The sequence below is a fragment of the Telopea speciosissima genome, chromosome 1 (assembly GCF_018873765.1).
Source record: "Telopea speciosissima isolate NSW1024214 ecotype Mountain lineage chromosome 1, Tspe_v1, whole genome shotgun sequence".
Lineage (NCBI taxonomy): Eukaryota > Viridiplantae > Streptophyta > Magnoliopsida > Proteales > Proteaceae > Telopea > Telopea speciosissima.
Window position 1 is genome coordinate 11,049,693 of NC_057916.1, and position 24,929 is coordinate 11,074,621.

General features: G+C 39.2%; 1 protein-coding gene across 3 annotated transcripts in view; it reads left to right on the forward strand.

Annotated features, from left to right (window-relative positions):
* The first annotated feature begins 2,865 nt into the window (after positions 1-2,865).
* LOC122651549 (calcium-binding mitochondrial carrier protein SCaMC-1-B-like) overlaps positions 2,866-24,929 on the forward strand; it is a 28,064-nt gene continuing 6,000 nt past the window's right edge. For 2 of the 3 annotated variants that reach the window (XM_043844970.1, XM_043844980.1), the window contains exons 1-6: positions 2,866-4,408; positions 12,837-13,254; positions 15,599-15,743; positions 16,949-17,064; positions 17,160-17,238; positions 17,510-17,743. In XM_043844970.1, coding sequence (XP_043700905.1) covers positions 3,271-4,408; positions 12,837-13,254; positions 15,599-15,743; positions 16,949-17,064; positions 17,160-17,238; positions 17,510-17,743 — 2,130 coding nt within the window. In that variant the 5' untranslated portion in view covers positions 2,866-3,270. The remainder of the gene's footprint in view (positions 4,409-12,836; positions 13,255-15,598; positions 15,744-16,948; positions 17,065-17,159; positions 17,239-17,509; positions 17,744-24,929) is intronic. The other variant, XM_043844987.1, reaches the window with a different exon arrangement.

Genomic DNA, 24,929 nt, shown 5'->3' on the forward strand with positions numbered 1-24,929 from the left:
CATGGTGAAAAGATGAATACATAACGAGCAATGAGACATTAAATGATCAATTAAGTAGGGCAAATTAGACATTTCATTTTCTTTCATATAATCTCATGGTTATAATTTAAATTGACATTTAAAATGGCATTTCTGTCATTTCATAATATACTCCAGCCTCACCCTTCTTTCTCCGTCGTTTCGATGTTGCAACATCTACAACCTCCTCCTCCACAAAGACAACGATCCCATCATCTTCTTTCTTCCTTTTTCTCTCTTGTTGTCCAACCCCACCTGAGAGCAGTAGGTAAGCCCTTGCCTTTCCTATTGTTCTTCTCTAATCTAAAACCTAATCGCCCCCGTGAAGCACCGATCTCAGAGTTGAAGGGCAACTTGTTAAAGGTAAGAATCTAAGGTCGTGTTGATCCTTACATCTACAGAAATTACCATCTTCTTCTTCTTCTACTACTACTACTAGTGCTACTAGCTCACTGGAATTTAATCGATGTGTTCCTCAGTCAAACCCATACTTTTTTCTTACTGAGAAGCGCATTAGTACTTCCAAGGGAAAAGGAAACAAAAACATTAGGGGTGAAGGATAGGACAGAAATTTAACACTGAGGGGTGATTTTAGTCGATGAGACTGTCTTGCATTTTCATATTCATGAATCACATAATGATGGCCAAAGAGGCAAAGATATTACAATATGGCGGTTTGAGGAAATGCAGCACTCGAGATTTCATTGTCTGGAAAAACCTACCCAAAAGAGCAAATTTGCAAAACACAAATTGTTAAGAGTGGGGAACAGATATAAAAAAACATTTAAACGGGCAAACCATGCTTCTCTGCGCCTGCATATTAGAGTTTGGGGTTCCTTCGTAGAGACATCGACTATTAAGCAGTGAGATTTACTGCCAAAGAGAACGATGCAGCCAAAACCTAGCATTCTGATACAAGATTTAATCAACAACCTATAACCTTATAGGAAAAGAGAGAGAAATGGGTAAGAGGGTTTTTGGACTAAAAAGCGAGAGAGAACGAGAAAAGAGAAATTGGGAGTGAGCGGAAGATTTGCCGGTAACAGAGAGAGAGGTTAGATAGATTTTGGGGAAGATAGGTGGTGATAAATTACAATTTAACCTTTTATTAAGAAATCCCGTTAAAGTTCCTGATTTTCTTCAAATTTTTTTTTATATTTCCAATCGTGGCTGTGATTTAATTTAACTATCCCATAAATTTATTTCTAATATCTCTCGACTGTAGTTTTAAGAGGGTAATTGACGTGGGTTAGGGTAAATAACAGACCCTTGTTACCGTAATAAGTTTCTTTTTTTTAATTATTATTTTTCCTGTTCCATTGATTATTTGGGCTCATGCGAATGATTGCGTTTTTTATATTGCCATTGATGTGATGTGGGGGGTTGACAATGTAGAAACTCTGCATGAATACAAAAAAAGGGGGAGGAGTTTCCTATCTTGGAGCTTCACCTATACTAGCATCCGTGGGCCTCTCTCTGTCTCTTCCCCTAATAAGGGTTAGAAATGTCATTTCACATGAGAAATTGAGGGAGATAGACACAGCGGAGCATTGGCATAGGCCACACTATTGTAGAAAAACATTTTCCCTATAAAATCAAGAAGGGGATCATTGTCAAACTACATGGCCCTTGCACCAACGCAAGAGCCAATGAAAGCGCATGCAAGTGCATTCAATAGGGGCCAGATTTTTCAAGTACTTCTAACTTTGAATTTTTTGGATTTCCATCTAGATAAGAATTTTTGAAAACTGAGCTATTTTTATAGGATGTCTCTTTAAAATGAGAGTGGAATTCATCATTTGTTTTTTTGTTTCCATTCATTTGGATCTTTTCCGTTTCATCTATTTTGTTCGGGATCCTCCTTTTCTTTCGAATAAAAGGAAGGATAAGGGTCTTCTTTAGTGGATCCCTCTCCAATAGGGATGAAAATTTTCATTTCATTTAGGGGTGCCCCGATCATTTCGGGATCCAAATCCTCTACTGCCGAGCTGCCCGGCAAGACCGTGCTGCGCGATAGGACCATACTGCCTAGACACGGTACTGCATGCAATGATCGCCTTACCCCCAATCGGGCAAGGTGTTTGGGCAAGAGTAAGGCAGACATTACGCGCAACACCGTGTCTGGGCAGCATGTTCTCGCCGGGCAGCTCGGCAGTAGAGGATCCAAATTGATCATTTTGACCTTACTATATGTGGGCGCTGGCTCCACGTAGCATGGGATCCTTATATATAAAAAAAAAAATCTTATTTTTCCAAAAAAACTATTCAACAAGACACACACTTTAGGATTTACCAGAAAACTAAACATACACACAGTGGTTAGAACCGAAAAAACTTCCTTTTATAGGGTCGTTCCCACCATTTAAATGCAATCGCAATCGCAATCGCAAGTCCATTTACACGGAAAATTGTCACCTCAATTTGCCTGCCTATCAATTTCCTCAATTCCCTCTAATAGAGGGACGTGGATCCCACTAGGGCAATGTCTTCGGACAAGGGATAGGATGATCATTTCCGCCCTCTATTAGATGGAATTGAGGAAATTGAGGGGCAGGTAAATTGAGGGGATAAAGATGTCCCCTGTTCTACGCGGCCCCTGCGTCAGCTTTATCTGTTCCGGAGGTTAAAAATGGGAGGAAAAAAAAGGAAAAAACAATCCTCCCGTTTTGCCTTATTTTTTTTGTTCAAATTTATTCATTCCATTCTCTGCGTCTCTTCTTCTTCATCTTCATTGGTTTCGGTCTTTTTTTTTTCTGCTCTCACCGCCCAATTTTCGCGGAATTTCGACGCTAAACTTCGCAGGTATTTCCCCCCGGAGCCATTGGATTAAAATCCTCCAAACTTAGATAAGAGAAATTAATCAGCTAAGCTCTACTCTGCTTATCGTCGAGCTCGAATCTGATTTGAAAGGTTTGTGTATCGAATATCGATGGAGGACATTTCCGACTTCCGCCAATGATTTTGATCGGCCTCGATGAACTTCCTTTCGGATTCTTAATACTTTGTACTGTTAGGGTTTTTTAGTTTCAGACAGGATTGTTTTCTTGCTTCGTTCAACAGATCTCATTCGCTTGTTGATCGGAACGACCGGATTTTTTTATATTGAATGTCTCGGGTAAATCGTCTATTCTTCGTGGTCTGCTCCTGTCCTGTCGGATGATGTTGTGATTCTTTTAAGCAATGCAAGTATTGACTGCTTTATTTGTTTGATTTGCACTATTAAATCTAGTGCTGCTTTCCATTGTATTAGTAATGGTTTCTGCGAATGACCCAGTAGATTCCTTCTTTAATTCCCTTCACGCTGTTAAGGGTGCTCTTTTACCACTTGAAGCTGGAATTCGTCGCGCTGCTAAGGATCTAGAATATTGCTGGGCGGGTCCGAGAAGTGGGGCGAATAATCTTGAATTGTTCCCCAAACTGAATTTCGGTGCTGCCGAGAACAGTAAGAGGAGTTCTTCTCTAAAGAAGAAACAGTGCGAGGAAGTTGTTGATGACAGAAAAAAAAACTTATTGTTAAAATTTCCGATCAAGACGTTCTTGGGAACGTTTATTCCCAACTCCGGAGCCAATGACCGCAGGGCCGAGCTTCTGAAGAAAGGATCCAAAGAAAAGGACTCAGTTGGAGAGAAGGTCTCTTGTACTAACTGCTTGCAGTTTGCAGTTACCTGGTCTTTGTTGCTTAACAATTTTGTTCAGGCGTTTCCAAGTCCATTCAAAAACGTAAGGAAACGTTTTCAGAAACAGGGTGCCCAAGACAATAATTGTTCAGATTCATGCAAAGAATCAACATCGTCAGGGGTGGCATCTAAACCGAAGCAGAGGGATGATGTTCAATTTTCTGGGTCATTTCAGAACAAGGGCACAACGTGCAAGGAAGGGGACAATTTGTCGTTGGAACTCCTTATAGGTTTAATATTTGACCAGATCACCCAAAATCTTCAGATATTTGACCAGGGTAACCAGCAAACATGTCATAAGAGTGGTCAAGCCGAAACTTTGCCTAAATTTGATCACTTAGGGTTAATTACAGGTATACTTAAAGGGAAAAAGGCAGATGTTGATTACTTTCTTGGGAACTTGAGGTTTGCAAAAGTCGGAGGTGTGCCATCAAGTCTAGTAGGAGCAACTTCTTCTGTCAAAGCAGAGAGTGAAGATGACGTCTCTGCTGGTAACAGGGAAGAAACAGAAAGCAGTTCACCTAAGAAGCCCGCAAATGGGTTGCTTAACATTCCATTATCAAATGTTGAGCGATTGCGGTCCACACTCCCTACTGTTTCATTGACAGAACTGATTGAGCTTCTCCCTCAAATAGGGAAGTCCTCTAAAGAACATCCTGACAAGAAAAAGTTATTCTCTGTGCAGGATTTCTTCAGGTATACTGAGTCTGAAGGTATGTACCTCTGTAATCAATAGGTTACAGTTAATTCTGGGTTGAAGTTTGACAGCAAAACCTTATATCTTGAACTATTATTTTTACTTACTACTCAATGCTTAAGCTGTTTGTGTGGGCCAGCAAGGTTTTGATTGCGGGACTGTGGTTCTTTGCTATGCTATACTTTGTGTACACATAACTACATATAATTCACACTACAGTATGCTTTTCTAAAATTTTATATTGGATTCTTGGATGATATATTTAAGCATTTATGTAATACACAAATGCAAGTGAATAAAATGATTGTCAGCAAGAAGAAGTTCATGAGTGAAAAAGAATGTTGATCCAATCATGGAAGTGCTTTTCAGAAAGAACATAACATGGAAATAATTGTAGAATGTTGGAATGGAGTTGTTTTTAACACAACAAAGGTACAACATTGGCAATAATAGAACAGCCAACTATATACTGAAGCATTTAAAAATCCAATTTGAATTATGGTAACAATGAAAAAGAAACTTGAAAATGCATAGATGATATCCAGAGTTAACAATTTTTTTAGGGAAAATCTGTTCGTAACCACCTTGGTTACAGCAATTAGTTCTAAACATATTTGTTTATTTATTTAGTAGGTTATTTATGTAAGTCTTTTATTTGTTTTGGGTTGACTACATAGGAGTTAGATAGAGTTTGAGTTTGAGTTGCAAGTTATTTCAGTTTTATAGTTAGAAAAGGAGTCTTTGTTATTTCCCCTTTAAGTACTTGCATTGTAACCAATGTGAGAAGATAGATTAAATTGTGGATATTGAATTTGTTGGTGCTCAACTTTGTGTGAGTTTGTGGGTGATATCCTTTACCCTTCCCCTGCATATATTTCATCTCAGAATTCTATTTCCACTGGGAATTCCCCACTGTCCCCTCTTTTTCTACTCTTAAACTTCGATCGAACCTCGTTATGGTTCCGCCAACAACAACCCATTAAAAAAGACACAACCAAAAAAAAAAAAAAAAAAAAAAAAGACGGAAGAAGAATTCAGAGGTAGGAGATTGATTGGACATACCTGATCCATCCTCACCTTGCGTCGCATTGCAGTCCTTGCAGTTCTCCTCGACCTTCAAGTCCCAGTCGAACTTCCCCAACTGCTTGTTCGAGGCTCGATCTCCTTGTAGTCGATCTTGTTCCAACTTCCAACGCCATTCTCACCCTCAAGAGGTCAAATATGACCTAGACTCTACCAGCGAGAGATAAGTACCCTTCTAAAAACCTATTATTCCTATATTACCCTCCACTCCTTACGTCCTACTTTTCTTTTGAGTGTTACGTTTTTTTTTCTTTTCCAGAATTACCCCTCCCTTCTATTCTTATTCTAGTTTGTTTTTTTTTTATTTAACTTCCAAGTTTGCCTCTCCACATACATTACCTTGTGTTTCTAATTAAATCTCAATGTTACTGTACCGCCCTTCTATTAGGAACTTCTATTTATTTACTATTGTGCCATTACCCTTTTGAGTATTCTCTTGTTTGTCTTAACCATGGTAGCCAATAGTGAAATTCTCCAACAGCTCAATTCATATAAAGGTGAAACCGATGCAAAAAATTGATACTCTCATTGCCCTTGTCAGTTCCATTAAGACAATTATGGAATTTATGCAAGCTTCTATTGACCGACTGGTGGCTTCTGATAAAGGAAAGAGTCCCATGTAGTATGAGGATTCTTCCAACTCCTTCCCACAGGACCTGTCTTATGGTATACCACCACTACCACTACCACTACCACTACCACAACTACCTTATGGAGTTGGTCAATATGATGATTATGGAGCTAAAAGAGAAGCAAAGCTGGACGTCCTCGATTTTTATGGGGATAATAATCCAGAATAGTACTTTGATTGGATTCACAGTTTGGAGACCTTTTTCAGATGGTACGGTTTGACTGAGGCCAGAAAAGTCTGATTTGCAGAGGCTAAACTAAAAGGCATAGCTCGGGTCTGGTGGATCAAGCAACAACAACAGAACGGACCCGAGATATTGGTTAGTCACTGGGGCTGAAATGAGTGAAGCCATGAACAAGTGATTCTTGCTTACAGACTACAAGCAACGCATGCACCTCAGGTTTGCACAGTTGAAACAAGAAAACCTAACAATTGAGGAGTTTGTTGCTAGATTCTATTATTACGCCACTTGATCTGATTTTGAGTGGGATGAAGGAGTATTGGTGGCACAGTTTTGCAATGGTTTGCAGCTTCAGATTAGTGCTGCACTCGCATCCAGTCGACTGCCTACAATGGAGGATGTCGTACAGGTTGCATATTAGGTAGAATTGTAGAAGAAAGTCTGAAGCGGCCATACACTTGAAGGAATTTTCTAGACACTTTTCCAAGGGGTCCCAGTTCCAGTCATCAACAATTTTCTCCCCAGGAAGTCATTCAACAAACCAAAAGCTATTGGTTCATCTATGGCATCTTCACGGCCCAACCGGCCATATTCTCCACCTTGGCGTGATTCTGACATGGTATCTTCACGTCCTAGCTGACCATATTCTTTGTTTCAGCATAATTCTGACAGACCTCCTGTGATGCCAAAGGTTGCTGCCCATTTGTGTTTCACGTGCAAAGGATACAGACATTTTAGTGCTCAGTGTCCTAACCGCTTGATAACTTATGTTGATAAGGACTCTTTTATACCTTGTGGTCCAGAAGAGCCCCTTGGTGTTGAGATAGTTGATTTAGAGCCAGAGTGTGGACTAGGTGAAGTCAACAACAATGACAGCGATGAGGAGTGACGTCCTTGTTATGTTCTTTGTCCTATTCTGACTACTCACATAGTCACTAAGGATGAAGATTGGCATTGCAAAAATATCTTTCAGATCCGTGTAAAGTGCAATGGCCAATAATGTAGTCTAGTGACGATATAGGTAGTTGCACTAATGTTGTCTCTGAAGACGCTATTCTTAACCTGGGATTGCAGACAAAGCCACATCCACCCGCCTACAAAGTTGCATGGGTGAACAACACTAATTTTACGGTTACAGACAAGTGTTTAGTCACCGACTTTATTGGTGGATTCGTGGATATGGTACAGTGTGACGTCCTCCCTCTAAAAGTATGTCATATTCTTCTTGGTCGACCGTGGTTTGTTGATAAGAAGGTATGACATTATGGGTATGTGAATACCTACTCTTTTAAGCGCGACAACAAAACCATGAAGTTTCTTCCTGCTAAGGATCTCCCTGACATTAAACTCAATAGAGTAGTTGGACCGTTCCTCCTCCAGCATGTTGCTTCAGATGGCCTCCTTGGTCCTTTTCCGAACTCGGCGGAGTTGAGTTCTTTTCAGAGGGGAGAATTGATCCATTATCACTTCACTGGTTGGACCAGCATGATAGGCTTTGGAAACTCAAACCCAGATAGAACCGGTCCAATGGTTTTTGGTCCAATTAGGGTTGGAATTAGTTTATTTATTTAAGTCTTTTATTTGTTTTGGGTTGACTACGTAGGAGTTAGATAGAATTTGAGTTTGAGTTGCAAGTTATTTCAGTTTTATATTTGGCATAGGAGTCTCTGTTATTTTCCCCTTTAAATACTTGCATTGTAACCAATGTGAGAAGATAGATTGAGTAGTGAATATTAAATTTGTTGGTGCTCAAATGTGTGTGAGTTTGTGGGTGAGATCCTTCCCCTGCATATATTTCATCTCAGAATTCTTTTCTCCTAATTGGCTCTCCATCAACCATCAAAGGATTTTCTATTTTACATACAAATGCAGAGGCGGGTGGCAGGGAGATCGTGGGTGGCCCGGGATTGCAGCAGGGGGCTGTAACAGTGTTGGATGTATTGCAGCCCCAGCAATGGACTGTAACAATGTTGGGTGTATTGCAGTGGCTGATCGCAGCAACAGAGGAGGGTTGCAGCAGGCGATCACACCGGAGTGGGGAGCTGCAGCGGCATATCGGTGTGCCAGGGGCAGCAGGGGATCATGGCGATGGGGGTGCGAGTAGTCTGAAGGTTCACCAAAGGTGGAGGGGATGCAACTCACAGCTGGTTGGAAACAAATTTGGTCCAGAGGTAGATCTCCGGACAATCCGTTTGCCGCTGCGACAGACGGCGCCATGGCTGCCAGCAGTGCGTTGCAGACTTGCAGTGGGTCAGTGACAGAGGAGGAAGGTGCTCTACTTCTCTCTCTCTCTCTCTCTCCCACATTGAGAAATTACTTCATTAGTACTTTTATTATTGCCACCTCATTGTATGAAGGGCAAAAATGTCTAGTTATATTTCTGTTTGTAACTTGCTTGGTTACAAACAGACACACCCTTTTTTTTAATGGTTGAAATCAAGTTATCATAGATAAATAGGGAAATAAACAACTTAATTTATAGAATAAAATTGTTATTTTTTTTTTGCATACGAGGAGATTATGAAAATTGTGCAAAAAGTATAATCACTAGGAGACTGCTTTGTTGCTATTTAAGTGCTATGAAGTTTACTTCACATAAGTTGTTAAAAAATAATTTTAAATATCTATATGCATTCTATTTCATGGATGTGTTACCCAACGGGCACACATTTGCAGACAAGCACACACACTGTTGCTCACTTTGCTCTCCAAATTTCACATTCTGTTCTCTTTTTTCTCTTTTTAGGTGCAAATAGTAGAGACCTAGATCATTTTATATGTATTAAGAATTTTAATGGGACATGGGAAGAATTTTTTTTTTGGGTGAATAAGACATGGGAAGATTAACGAAGGATGGAAGTGCTATATGAAGTGGTTGTTTTAAATAATCAATAGCAGTGAAGAAATTAAAACCATGTTACTTCTGTAGTAGTTGTCTGAAATTAAATAGGGTAGTTATCCATATAAAAATGGAAATTGTTGTTTTCGAAAATCACAGGATAAATCTGAGCCATCCATTTTATGTTTTTTTTTTTAATATTAAGAAATCTAAACCATTTGTTCCCACCCAGAATTGGGAGACTGCACAGTAATGTCTAGACTCTAGAGTACTGGTACACTTACATGGACATAAATGGGATGCGTGCCAATACGAAAGGGGGGTATTTGATTGAATTAGACTCTGAAATTTGACATGTGGTTAATCTAGACCATGTCCTCTCTAATCAATGGTGGGAATGGACATATCATATGCAATGTAGTCCTAGATAGGATAGGATCCTACTAGGTACCAGGTAAATCAGAGTTTTAACTATGCTGGCCGATTGGGACTAAATAGGTAAACTAAGTCAGAATTAGGGTTAGGGTTTTGAGCTAGGGTTTTATTTGGTAATGATGTGCAGGTTTTTGGTAGTCTATTAATGTAAGTTTGGTTTGATTTGGATGAAGTTGGAAATCTAGGGTTTTGGGTTGGAGACCTTGTAAAAATTGGGTGTTTTTAGAATCTAGGGTTTAGAGATGGAATCTGGGGAAAGTGAGCTGGTCGAGTGTTAATGGCAGTATGGAGAGTGAGATGAAAATAGAAAGATCAGATTTTGATGGGTGGTTAGGTCTAGTTTGAAGTTAGGGCTATAGGGCTTAATTAGGGTTTAAGGGATTATAAGGCTGCAATGGAGAATTAAAATTAGGGTTGTTGTTGAGTAAAGTATGAAGGTTGTGGATGAAGTTTAATGATGATTGATGGAGGGAATAGGCTAAACAGTGTTTAAGTGAAGTTAGGGTTAGGGGGAACCAATGGGATGGGTTAGGGCTAGGTTGGAGGATTAGAGGACGAAGGGAATTGCAGGAATTTAAATAAACTTACTGGACTTGAAGATCTGCAGTATCAGCAACTTGAAGAAGCTTGAAAAAGAACCTTCCGATCATAAACAGATGCAAGGAGTCACCGCAATCCACCAGTCCTTCACCTTGAGGTCCACTAGGCAGCACTCACACAAGGGGAGCAATGGCGGCAGCAGCAAAGCATCAACGGAATATTTTTTTTAAACTCTGAATATGTGGGGGAGCCTTCCACGTTTTCTATTTATTAATAAGAGGCCAATGGCCCAATCCTATTACAAATCTAAATCTTCCCTCACTTAAATCATGGGGGGGGGGGGGAGACTTAATCAAATCAACTTAAAGTTTAAAAGGGTTAAAAGACCTATCTACCCCTAATAACTTAAAATAAAAGACACATAATAAAAATCACTTAAATTAGACCAACTTAAATTGAACCAATTGAATGCAACCAATTTGAACCGGTTCAATTTAAAAATACAGAAATAAAACTAAATATAGACTATACTACGGCTCCTACTATGACCCTATGCTTAGGGTGGCTTCTTCAACTCGAGGAGGCTTGGATCTACATCAATATGTCCATGTGGCCAAATAGATGCCTCGTGACATTTGGAAAAATAACAGACCTTTGTGACAATAATAATTCACAATCAATAGCAGTGAAGAAACAATAACCACAGACCACAGTTACTTCCGTAGAATTAAGTTGTCTGAAAGGCTTTGAGAATGATAGAGATATAGGATCTGTTTCGCGTCCCAAGTGAGTTTTGGAATTAGATGGGAGGTGGTTGCTCATATTGGTTAAAAAAATTGTTCGACAGGACTAGGAACACTGAGAAATGCTGGATGAATTGAGGACGAACTAAGGAGATAGTTAAAACTTCACCAACTACCATGATATTAAACTTATTAGACTTTAGAAGAGAGTGATTGTGAATAGATTAAGTCACAAAACTGGACTTCTATAAAATCAGTTTGGATTTTTGATGGGTAGACCAGTGACTGAATTTTTTGCTTCCTTACACAATTGGTTTAGTCTAGAGAGATGAAAGATATTTGGATGGTTGTTATTGACTTACAGATAGCATACAATGCTCAAGCAGATATTTTGGTGTAAGGATACCAAGGATATGTCTGATGAAGCTGTAATTAGTGTTAGATGGCCATGCTTCCAATTCCATCCAATGATCTGGACTCCGTTACATTAGTTATGGATGAATTACCTGTATGTATACAAGATGAATCCATGCTGTAAGCTAATATAGTTCCAGATGAGTTGACTAGAAGGGAGAAATACAATTGAATTATTGATGGGTTGTGGTAAATGCAATTGAATTATTGATGGGTTGTGATAAATGCAATTGAATTATTGATGGGTTCTTATAATCAACAAGATTTAAGATAAACCAGATTAAAATAGAATATATGGGTGCAAATTTTGTGAAATAGGAGGAGAAACAGAGTATTTAAGATTTCAAACCAAGAGATACCTCAGGGTGATCTCTTCTGTTTTGCCCTCCTTTAATTTCATTAAGAGATGGAGAAGGGATAATGTTGTGGAGACAAAAGCTACAAGAGGAGCAGAAGCTTGTTTTGCTATTGAAATTGAAGGAGAAAACATGATTCTGTTAGGGAACGCCGAGCCTCTTATTGAGTGTACTGAAAGGTTCCGTGAAGCTTCAGTAATCCAAGTGCTTATCAGGAAGGAGACAAGGAACTGCAGTATGGACCACAAATTCTGTGAAGAGAATCAAGGGGGCATCTCCCATATTAGCCCTTCTTTCCTCCTTTATTCCCCTTAGTCTGTATTTTATCATGTATTCCAAGTTTGTCCCTGTTAAATAATTGCAAGTCCCCATTGTATCCTTTGTTCTATTTTCTACCAAGTGGCCACTAGAAAATTCTGTCTAATTACCAGATTGGCAATACTATTACACATTGACCTATTTAGGCACTTGAGTGGGCCATAGCGATCCCAAACGGGGTTTTCGAACCCTGGATTGCATTAAGAAGTCTTGAAATGGATTGAAGGGAGAGTATAGATATGAGTTAACAGAAGACATGAGCTAAATAGAGTGGAATTATGATACTCATGTAAGACCTAGGGAGGTTGAGCTTTTAGATGCCTTGTTCAACTGCAATTTGACCTACCTACCTTCCACAAAATTGAGAGCTTTGTATTAGAGTGTCCATTTTATTGGATTATTATAAGGCACATAGAGTGTTGTGGGACAGTTATATTTATGTGCATTCATTGTAGTTGTGGATAACTTTAAACCATTCTAGTGTTTGACCAAGCTTAAGTATCGGAAATATATTCCACCCATGTTACTTTCTATCTGCATTTCAAGGGCAATTTGCATAATTTTACAAAGCAGTGTTTCAGAATTATTGTGTTTTGAAACTTTTTTGATATCTGTATGACTTTTACAATTAATCATCTACGGTATAATTATAGCTTGGATTTTATTTGCACGAAGGTTATCCAATAATTTGAGCTTCGCTATGGTGGTATCATTTGTAGTTGTTATTGTTTATGTAGAGTACCTCTACTTGTTTAAAGCATGTTCACCTGTCACTTCATTCATTTGATTAGTTAACTTATTCTTTATGCTGGTCTGGAGATTTATAATGGTAGGAATGGATCTCTGATTACTGTCATGTCTTAATGATTAATCCTGACTTGAAACAGCTGATATGTGCATACAGGAAGGCGGTTCTTTGAGGAGCTCGATAGAGATGGAGATGGCCAGGTAACGCTAGAAGATCTTGAAGTTGCCATGAGAAAGAGAAAATTACCTCGGAGATATGCTCGGGAATTTATGCACCGCACTCGAAGTCACTTATTTTCAAAATCGTTTCGGTTAAAACAGTTTTTGTCCTTGATAGAGCAGAAGGAACCTACCATTCTTCGGGCTTATACAACTCTATGTTTGAGCAAATCTGGAACACTGCAAAAGAGTGAAATCTTGACTTCTCTTAAAAATGCTGGACTTCCAGCCAATAAAGATAACGCTGTTGCCATGATGCGCTTTCTGAATGCTGACACCAAAGGATCTATATCCTATGGTCATTTCCGAAATTTCATGTTACTTCTTCCTTCTGATCGACTTGAAGATGATCCCCGGTAAGTTGTGTTTGGCATGTTATAATGATCAGTCATTTCAAAAGTTTTGAAAAGAATGACTAAGCAAGTAAATCCACTTTGGTTTCAAATAAGATTTTTTATGCGTTTAGTTTAATGGGAGTATTAAGTATTTATGCAGAGTCTGAGAGATTTTAATGATTTATTATTGTATTTTTGTATAAAGTTCAAGTTTTTTTTTAAAATGATGAAGTTTTTTCCTTTTAAGAATGGTAGCCATTCTAATTACTTTTGGACTTTGCCCATCCGTGTGGGTCAAATGGAATGCAATCTTGCAAAAAGGAGTAGAAATCATTGGAGTATACCCCATAATAGAACTTGACATGCAAACCCTGAGAATTATGTCTTATGATGTTATACAGAACTATAGATAACAGTTCTAGACAGGAGGATCATATATGTATTCAAGAGGATGCACTTCATAGAAATTGAAATGATCTTTACAAATTTGTTCTGGCTTGGGTTAAAATCTTGTTGCCAAGGCAATGTGGTGGTCTTGCCTTCTAAATGTGCCTGAACTTCATCTACTCACGTCACTTCTCTTCCCCTGTGGCAGTGAAAACATGCATGTGCATGGGTTGGATGGTGTAATGGGTGGATTTTTATCATGGGAAAGTTGACAATTGTGTTTCACAAGCTATTCACTTTTAGACATGGAAAAAAGAAGCATGTCCTTTTGGAAAAACATGTTGCCCACCCCTAGAATGCCTGCAGCCAAACAGTGATAGCTTTCTTATGTGATCTTTTACTACGTTGATTGGTAAAAGCTTTTCTAGGCAGGCTCTTCTAGAGAGGTTGGACTTTGGATAGGATAGGGTTGGGATTTTCAAGTGCCACGTTAGCAGACAAAACATTTAATGTTATTCCCTGAGCTTTGTAAGTTCACTCCCCAGGTAAAACAAACAAGGTTGGGGTGGGATTTTGAAGTGCCGCATCAGCACTTTCCCACCCCAATTCTCCCACCCACCTAAGTCTCCGTCAAACAAATGGCCCCTTAGTGGGGCTCTTACTCACAGGCCTATCAGATCCATCAGATTGGATCGATCTTATATCAAAATTGTAATTGATGGGGGCAGAAGTGGTCTAGAGATTTTCCGATTTAATTAAGACACCATTCACATTTACAATTCCTTTTAGCTGTCATTTCTCATTTTATTTATTATTCTAGAGAGAGTTTTCCGCCACCCAGGGTGAAAAGAGAATCTCTTCAGCCATGGTGATTTGGTGCTATGATTGGACTCTTGGAATTGTGAATGTCATCATTAATTCACACCCCCTATTTACGAAGGCCTGACATACCCTTTCTCAGTCCAATTGGAGGTTCAGATCCTGTGGATTAACAGGTTCTTGCTTCTCCATGGAAGCTCGTTCCTTATTCTTAGAATTCCTGATTAGTCATGTTAAAGTGGTGTTCGGTGAGCCTTTTTATTTTTTATTTTTAACTTATTTGCTGTAATGGATAAAATATTCTCTAGAATAGGAGTTCAAGTGGTGTGAAAGAGTCAAGTAGGGTTCAGAGAGTTATATAAGAATTGTTTAGGGCTTCTAACTTAATTATTCATTCATATATTTTTGAATTTTATTGAGTTTTAGGCTTTTAGCAGTCATGAGTTCTTTCTTCGCCTGGGGATTGAAGTTCAAACCCTCATGGTTCTTGATGGTGATCACTTGGTCAGACCATTTCCTTTGGGCCCATAGATTGCTTCTGCATCCAATAATAAAATACTGTTATGGTATAGTAGTACTGGTATCAACATATTAAATATTTTATAATGATTAAGATAAAAATAAGTTAGTAAAATAACAGTGTGGGTTTGACCCCCTCTAATAACGCTCAAATTCTAATATAGTAGAAGTCAGTCATATATTTTTAAGTATGAAAAGAATATGCATTCCCTGAAGTCCTATTTTTGGGGTCTGTTGAGTCCAAGACCCCATGACCATGTTGGACTCAGACTCCCAACATGGCAACACCGACATCTGCGTCCTTATAACATAGAGTTTTATTGTTCACTGGAATAGTTACTGTTCATTCACATTTCCTGGCTAGATTCTTTTATCAATGATCAAAATGAACAGTGAAACACAGAAGAGCTCTATGGAGCACATTTCTCTACTTTTCTTTTTCACAATGATGTTTGTATTAACCTTCAAATTGATGAAACTTTATATGTGATATGTTAGATAGCTGATAGCAATACCGCATCCTTGCTCTCTCGTTCACTTTTATTTTTATAGTGTTTGATAGTCATGAACCATTTTTGTAGCATGTTGTTTTATTAATTGAATTTTGTGATAATTCATTAATTCATTTTTTTATCCACAGGAATATATGGTTTGAAGCTGCTACTGTTGTTGCTGTTGCACCACCGGTGGAAATTCCTGCTGGAAGTGTTCTGAAATCTGCGTTGGCAGGGGGGCTTGCTTGTGCGCTGTCCACTTCTCTATTGCATCCCGTTGATACTATGAAGGCAAATTCTTTGGCTATTGATTTCTTGCATAGTAGGCTGCATATCTTTCAAGCTAGGAAAATCAATATTCCTACAATACGCACTAATAAGTCTGGTTGACAATGCCAGTTTTAAGGCTAGATATATCTCAGCATGTTTTGGCTTCCTGTCTTAACTAGTTAACTCTTTAAATACTGACTTCTCTGTTTGATTTGATTGAAATTGGATGCTTTTCTTTAAGATAGTGAAGCACTCCTATTAGTGCACAAGATGGTGTTGAGCAAGGCACTTGGTGAATAGTGAAATCATGGGCTTGTATTAGATACTTGGTACCATTTGTTGGGCCTTCATTTGTTCATTGTCTTGTCTTAGAGTGAATTAACTGGAGGCTGGAGAACAAGAGATATCCAGAGGCTGAAGACCCAAACATTAATAGTTTCATTTCTTTGTTTTCTATTGTCATGAGTTCCTCCCAATGCTTTGTCTTACTATTTGAAAATTGAAAAATGTCAATGCATATATTGTGGAGTCGAATATGAACAGAAAGGTTGAATAAGAAGATATTTCTGATAATGGGGAGGGTATGGTTGAGTGACTTGAGTCCTAAGTGGAAGAGAAGTATTCTTTTTTTACTTTGTACTAAATGCTACAATAATTCAGTAGGGCGCTCCAGTCTAGGGAATAAGGGGTGTAACGGTATGACAAGGAGTATTTGATGGCGTAGTTTGATAGTTCCAAGGTAGGCTGAGAACAGAAGAGAGAGAGAGGTATAAGAAAACGGAACCAACCATCAGGTCTGGTATATCTTAAATTTGGGTTATGGTTCCCCAGTTATCTGATTTTGTTGTCTTCATGGATAGCAATATTGAAAATAATGAAAATTAAGAAATCTGTAGGTGATGGTCGAATGATACATCACTGGACGAGTTCTAAAATTTATGAAAACCCCTTGACTGGGTTTCAATGACTACCAAGTTAATTTGATTTCCTGTAAGCATACTGTGGAAAACATAAGTTTCTATACCATAAAGAATCTTCTATCATTGTAGCTGTAACATTCCTAATTCTGCTCAATTAAGTAGTGAACAATTGTTAAAGCATAACATTGGAAAACTGGATTTTAGAAGTGGATGTTTTTTTATTTTGATTCTTACGACAATCTTTTTGTCTAAAATAACTTCTAAATTATTTGAGCTTTTTTCATGGCAAAAATCTTGACTCATCAGACTCGAGTGCAAGCATCAACACTCTCTTTCCCAGAACTTGTGTCAAAGCTTCCTCAAATTGGAGTTCGGGGATTGTATCGGGGTTCTATCCCCGCTATTCTTGGTCAATTTTCTAGGTCTTTTTTCCCACCTTTTAGTTTGCAAGGAGAGGGATCTTGCATTGTTCTGACTCAGTTTATTTAATGTACAATTTGATTCTTTTGATCAACAGCCATGGATTGCGAACTGGAACCTTTGAAGCAAGCAAGCTTATATTAGTAAATGTGGCCCCAACACTTCCAGAAATTCAGGTATATACTTCAGTTATCATTTAAGTTGTTTTGATGAAGATTGGGTGTCAAGTTTGAAGAGGACAGGGATAGGGAAAATGACCAACCTGTACACTGTTCAGCATTACCCAAAATGCCCAAAACACTGTTACATATCATCCTCCTTTTTCATCTGTGCATGCACAAAGTTTGCACACACAGCACATGCGAGAGAGAGGGAGAGTTTTATTGTGATAAACTTTTATCACTTTTGTCTAACTGAGTAACTTAATTGATATGCTATGTCAATTAGGTCCAATCTGTAGCATCCTTCTGCAGTACAATATTGGGAACAGCAGTGCGGATTCCCTGTGAGGTATTGAAGCAAAGGTTACAGGCTGGCATTTTTGACAATGTAGGTGAGGCAATTTTGGGGACTTTGCATAAAGATGGGATCAGGGGTTTTTTTCGGGGGACTGGTGCGACACTTTGCCGTGAAGTTCCTTTCTATGTTGCTGGCATGGGGCTCTATGCTGAGTCCAAAAAGGTATGGAATTTAACCTATTCAAGTGTAAATGGTTCTTCATGATATCACCTATTGTTTCCACTGTTGAAACTATTTTTTAATTTTAGCATTGAATTTGCAAGTATTTGGTTTTGTAGCAAAATTGAAGTAATTTTTATTACACAGCTATGAGTTCATCCATGCATGGAGCATAATGCTGTCAATTAACAAGATTAACACATACATAGAATGAGTGGAGCTGTGATGATGATCTTGAGAATACGAGATGGATGAGTAGAGGGGCATTAAAAGATAGAATTTGTAATGAATGCATTTGTAGGAACCTAGGGATAGCACCAACTGATCAATATAGAAGAGAAAGCTGCTTGAGAAGGTTCAGTACTTCAGTCATGTGCAACTTGCATCAGTGACTGCCCTAATGAAGAATCGGGTGGTTGAAGTTGAATGTAGTAGGACTACAGTTTGGGTTGGTAAGGAAGGACTTGTTTAACTGAGCTATGTCCAAAAGAGGTGTGTTTAGTGTGCTGGGAATATTAATCCACTGAAAAGAAAGAAATTACTTGGTGGAGTAGAACACCAACAATTTTAGGGCCCCTTGAGGCCTTGACTGCCCATGGTAAAATGATTTCTTTCACTCGCACCTACAATTGTCGCCTTGAAGGCTGATTTGAGTTGGGGAAATGAACCTCTAGCTATGAGCTTAGATGCTTTATCACCGGATAAGGGAAGATTTTATCCATACCCTACTGTAAGGGTAAGGGTGAATTTTTATCCTATGCTATAGGGCAAGGTTAAAGGCCCTCTGCATTACTTGGATGATAAGGGTAAAGCCATTATCCAACCTTTCCCTACCCGTTGCCATTCATAATCGTGTGTTACTCCTTGATTGCTCAATTTTATTTTTATGGATTATTGGTATATCAAGAATAATACGTATATTTTTAGATACTGAAGTATCAAATTTGAAGAATATTACTTTGCCTGGTTGATAATCTAATTGTTCTGACCTAGTATTATGGTACAAAGGCAAATGGGAATTATGGTGTTGGCACAAGAATTCATAGTTGTTGTAATATGAGTATAAGGGTAGAATTGTCCTTAGGGTTTCTCTAGTGTTGACTTAGGGCATTATTGTACTTGTACCTTGTATCATTCTATTATAAATAAAGCTGGCTGGTGTCTCGTTGATACAAGTCACATTTCGCCAAAATTCTTCATGGTATCAGAGTAAGGATCCTCCTTGGGATCCAAACCCTAATGCCACAGTGAAGTCGAAAAAACCCTAGCACCGCTCACCTCTCTCCCCTTTCCCTCTCGTCGTCCACCACCACCTTCTGACTCTCTCTCTCTTTGTACTCCTACTTATCGGTCTCCACCATTCTTAGGTCCTTGGTGGTGATTCTCTTCCCACCGAGGGCTCCTTTTTGCCTATTTGGTGCTCTTCGGCCTAGATCTATGACCTGAAAGTCTTGGTTCGTGTATTGTGAAGTTCAATTGCTGCTACATGTTTTAGAGAGATTTCTCTTCTCTACTTGCGATTTTTTTTTCTGGGATCAGCAGTCATGTCTGACTTAACCACTGCATCAACTGGACCAATGGAGTGAGTCATGGGACTCGCAATGATTTTTCTTCGTTCCCCAGCTCCATCAAGTTGGATGGGAGCAAGTACCTGCTATCGATTTCTGAGGGTTTGCCTGGTATCTTACAGGTGAAACTGAGAAGCCTACTATTGCTGGTCCATCTCAAAGGAAATGGAGTTCAGATAACTCCCTGGTAATGTCCTTTCTTCTCAATGGTGCATAGTCCTTTCTTCTCAATGCTATGCACCCCAATATTGCAAGGGGCTATTTGTTGATGAATACTGCTGCCAAGATCTGGAAAGCAACCAAAGATACTTATTCCCAGGCTGGGAATGATGCTCAGTTTTATGAGTTGAGGAAGAAAGTTCATGAAACCAAGCAGAAGGAGATGTCACTATCTCAGTATTACTCTGAGTTACGTGGATATGGCATAAGTTAGATTTTTATGAGGACTTCCAGTTTCAGGCTACCTGCTCCACAGATGCCACGAACTCCAAGAAGAGAGAAGACAAACTTAGAGTGTATGATTTTTTGGCTGGGGTAAATGTCACACCTCAGCCCGGTTTATAAGGGTCATGGTGACTGGATGTCTCTGACATCCAACCAACCCACCAGGATCGCAAGTGCAGTACCCTATTCACAATCATATTCACAAATACAGAATTTAAAAGCAACGGAAGCAATTTAAATTATAGAACTAAGGCAGTAATAAAGGAAAACTAGTGATAAGCTGTTATATATATGAAAGAGAACTGAGCTACAAGATTGTCCCACACAGCAGTTTATGACCAAAAGATATATCTACACAGTCTATGTACAAAAGTGTATAAAAAAAAGAAGGAAGAAGCTTGATCTGTCAGGCAGCTCAAGAGAACGCGCAGTCATCACTGCTTCGTGCTCCACCACGAGAGGAGTATCAACTCCGAGAGCTGAAGGAATGTCCTGAGTAGAAGGGACTCCCACAACAACACCAGAGATAGCAGCAATATCATCTAAAAAATAAGGTGTACACAGGGGTGAGCTCCACTGAGCCCAGTAAGGAAAAACATGCAAACACATACAAATAGTCTATGATGAATGTCCCTAAACAACATGCTCCTAACATGGATACTAAGTCACATGAGGTATAAGTACTACTGTAATAGAATGCTAGCCTCGGTCCCGGAAACACATAACCAGATGTTGGTCATCTGAGCGAAACCATTCTACTATGGTGGAGACCCGGTAGCTCAGGCATTATACATCTGACGCTAACGGACCCCTAGCGACTAACCCTACTGTTTATTCCCACACCTGAGTGTTCTACGGTAACATGGGACAGTGAATGGCATTCCGGAATTATCCTTGCGGACCTACCATGGGTTATCCAACACCTCTCCCCTATTAATAAGGGACGTAGTACTGGGCAATGTAAATCCTAACCATATGCAGTCTAACATGATGGCATATGTATCAGATAGAGTAATTGTAAGATAACCAATATATCATCATCATTTATACAGTTCCAAAGTAAAGTATCAATGCAATGCATCATGCTGATGCATCCTAATTCGCATGCAACTAATGCAAAGAATTTAAAAGCTATAAAACTACATGATCTAAGTTATATTTGTGATGCATGACATGGCATACTTAACAAAGATATAATTAAGTCAATAAACACACAAAATTAAGTCAAAATCCCCTTACCTGATATGATAGACTAGTATAGGTCAGCAGAACTCCAATAGTCCACTCAAGAACAGATTTATACAGTCCTAAAATAACACAAAACATCATAAATTAGGCTTAGGAAGAGTCCTAGGTCAAAACCCAAGCATTGGGGGACAAATTGGGGTAAAAACACTGAACCGGATTCAGAGCTCAGGCCCTACGGTCGACCGGTTGCAGGCCTGCAACTCCATCCGGTCCAAAAGTCAGAATTGGGGCTTTTGTTTGTAACCCTTGGATCTTGACATGCAAGGTTCCAATTTCATGTTTTAGACCTATTCTAAGGTGGGTCAATTCAATTTAATAGTTTAATTTCAAAAACCAATATTAATTTGGGGGTTTTAAGAGATTAACCCTAATTAGCAATCTAGGGTTTGTCAATTGAATAATTCAGCTGTGAATTAAATTCCTAATATGCAATTCTCAGGTCACAGTCACATCTGAACCCAAATTAGTTCAATTTAGGGTTAAAACATAGGTTTTGGTCAATTTAACCCATAAATTGCAAGCTTTAATGGCTTATTAGGGTTTAGGAGTTAAGTAGGACTGAAGAATAGAGAAGGTAGAGATGGGAATAGCAGAATCAGGGCCTACCTGAGTACAGCAGTGAGAAAAAGATGAAGGCAGCCTTGATTTATGCAGCCAAGGTCTTGCACTCCAAAGCTTCAATTTCAAGTAGAGAATCAAAGCCCTAAGGTATGTCCTCTCCTTTCCCTTCTTCTTCTTCTTTTCTCCTCTAAGGTTCTTAAGGCTGGACCGATTCTTATGTTTTGAGATTTGTGAATAGTGTAAATGACTTAGATATATATAATGGTTTAATTAAGGTTTGTTTGTTTAATTAATAAAAAATCTGATTTCTAAATTAGTTCTTAAAATTGATTCTACTTAGAATTATCTAATTAATTAGCTTCTTCTAACTATAAAATGATATCATATGACATCAGGGGAAATCCCAACATGGGTAACTACTGGGAACTGGATTCCCCACTGGAGATGCGGGTCCCACAGAGGTAAATTACTATTCTATCCCTATAAACTCTAATTGATCAATATTATACAATATAAATAATTAGTACTTACAATAGGATTAGGAAATAGAAAGGTTCTGCATGTGGTCAAGCCAGCAGATCCGACACAAGTAGCTTTGATGCAAGGTACCAGCAGGGTCCTCAGACTCCAGAATAGCAAGCTGGGAAGACTCCCTAGAATCCTCCATAGGTGTGTCGAGGAGTTGATCCGCATCCTCTACTGATGCAGCCCACAGCATCGAGGCAACCATGGATACAGAACTGAAACCTGAAATCACACAAGTTCCAAAGTTCAAATTTGCAGTGGTTTTCATAGTAAATGTGGAGTTTGATCAAATTCGAGCTCATGTACTCAGTCATGAAGTGATCCCTTTCCAACCTTGGAGCAATCATATTCCTTGGTTCAGATGGAAGGTAGTCGTCGTACTGCGATGTCACAACCCATATCTCAGGAGAGATCAACTCTTTATATTGGTTATGATTCTCAACCTAGAGGAGGTCGTACCCGTTTTGGTGACCGTTCTATTACTAATAGGGTGGTAGTCAAGTGAGATTACTGTGGGAAAGAATGTCACACTAAGGAAACTTGCTGGAAACTCCATGGTCGTCACATTACATCTCGTGGTGGCTCTACTCCTCATTCGGGTTTTGCCCATCATACTGAGACAACTGATACTGCACCTATGGGATCTCTTTATCTCGGGATGAGCTTCTACTTCTCAGACTGGAGCCCATCACAAAATTGGAGCCCTCGACATCTTCTTCACCATCTGCTGCCTCTACTGCCACAGTTCCTGCAGTCTCTAACTCCACCTTTACCCATTCAGGTATCTCCTTTGGTGGTCATTGTGCCTCAGTTGCATCCAACCCTTGTATAATAGATAAGGGGCCACCGATCACATGACCGGGTCATCAACCCATTTTTTCTAGTATTCTCCATGTTCAAGTAAAGATAAGAGTTAGAGTTGCGGATGGTTCCCTCTCTATTTTTTTAGGGAAGGGTTCTATTCGATGCTCTCCTCTGTTATCTCTTTTCGCTGTGTTACATGTCCCTTACTTTACTACTAATCTCTTCTCTATTAATAGTCTTACCAGAGATTGGAACTGTAAATTTACCTTTTTTCCTTCTCATTGCGTTTTCCAGGACTTGGTGACGGTGAAAACCATTGGCAATGGTAGAGTGCATGGTAGTTTGTACTTGCTCGATCATGGATCATCTCCTTCAACTACTATTCCTTCTTAAGAGCATCACCTGGGTTCTCCTCAACTAGCTTTATCTGACTTGCATCGTTGGGATAGACGTTTGGGCCATCCACCCCTTAGTACTTCAGCTAAAGTTTTTTCTATTTTTCAGCATTGTCATTCCAGTGACTTTCTGTGATGCTTGTTTTTTAGCCAAGCAGATTCATACTGTTTACCCTAGTTCTGATCAAATTAGTATAACTCCCTTTCTTTGATACATTTGATGTCTGGGCCCCTACCCGTTGTGTTTCTATTATTGGTTTTCATTGGTTTGTTACCTTTATCGATTGTCATACTCGTACCATTTGGGTATATTTGTTGTGTAAAAAGATGAAGGTAGGTAAAACATCAAGACCGGATGAGATACCAATTGAAGTGTGAAAGAGCTTAGGACTTCGGGGGAGTGTCTTGGCTAACCATGTTGTTTAATAGGATTCTGAGTACAAAGAGAATGCCAGATGAGTGGAGGAGAAGCATTGTAGTTCCGATTTATAAGAATAAAGGTGATATCCAGAATTGCAATAACTACAGAGGCATAAAACTAATGAATCATACCATGAAACTATGGGAAAAAATCATTGAAGCCCGCCTAAGAAGAGAAACTAATATTTCGGAGAACCAATTTGGTTTCATGCCGGGGAGATCCACGACAGAAGCTATTTACCTTATAAGGAGGTTTATGGAAATTTTTAGAGCTTATAAAAGGAACCTCCATATGATCTTTATCGACCTAGAAAAGGCCTATGTTAGAGTCCCTAGAGAGCTCATTTAGCATGTTTTAAGGAAAAGGAGGAGCTCCAGTAACTATGTGGATATAATTAAGGACATGTATGAGGGCGTGGTGACAAGTGTCAAAACGGCAGATGGTCAAAGTAGTGAATTCCCTGTTGCAATTGGGTTACACCAAGGATCAGCTCTAAGCCCATATTTGTTTGCACTCATCATGGATGATTTAATCAGACACATCCAAGATGAGGTCCCTTGGTGTATGCTTTTTGCTGATGATATTGTTTTGATAGATGAGACAGTGGAAGGGATTAATGCAAAGTTGAAGTTATGGAGATCAAGCTTGGAAACACAAGGTTTTAAATTAAGCAGAACAAAGACAGAATACATGATGTGTAACTTCAGTCAAACCAGCAGAGGTGATGAAGTGGTCAAATTTCAGGAACGAGAGTTACCACGAAGTGAATGCTTTAGATACCTGGGATCAATCATTAACAAAGAGGGGGATACAGAGGATGATGTCTCCCACAGAATTAAAGTAGGATGGCTGAAATGGAGAGGTGCTTCGGGAGTGCTATGTGACAAACACATGCCTGTCTTAAGGGGAAATTCTACAGGACAGTAATAAGACCGGCCATGACCTATGGGGCGGATTGTTGGGCAGTTAGGAAGAGTAATATAGATAAGATGAGGATGTTGAGAAGGATGTGTGGCAAGACCAGGAGAGATAGAGTAAGGAATGATTGTATTAGAACTGAATTGGGAGTTGCACCAATCCCAGAGAAGCTCCGTGAGAGACGCTTGAAGTGGTATGGTCATGTACAACGGAGACCTATGGATGCACCGGTGAGGAAGAGTGATCAGATTCAAGTTGACGGAGCTAAAAGAGGTAGGGGCAGGCCTAAAATGACTATGGGGGAA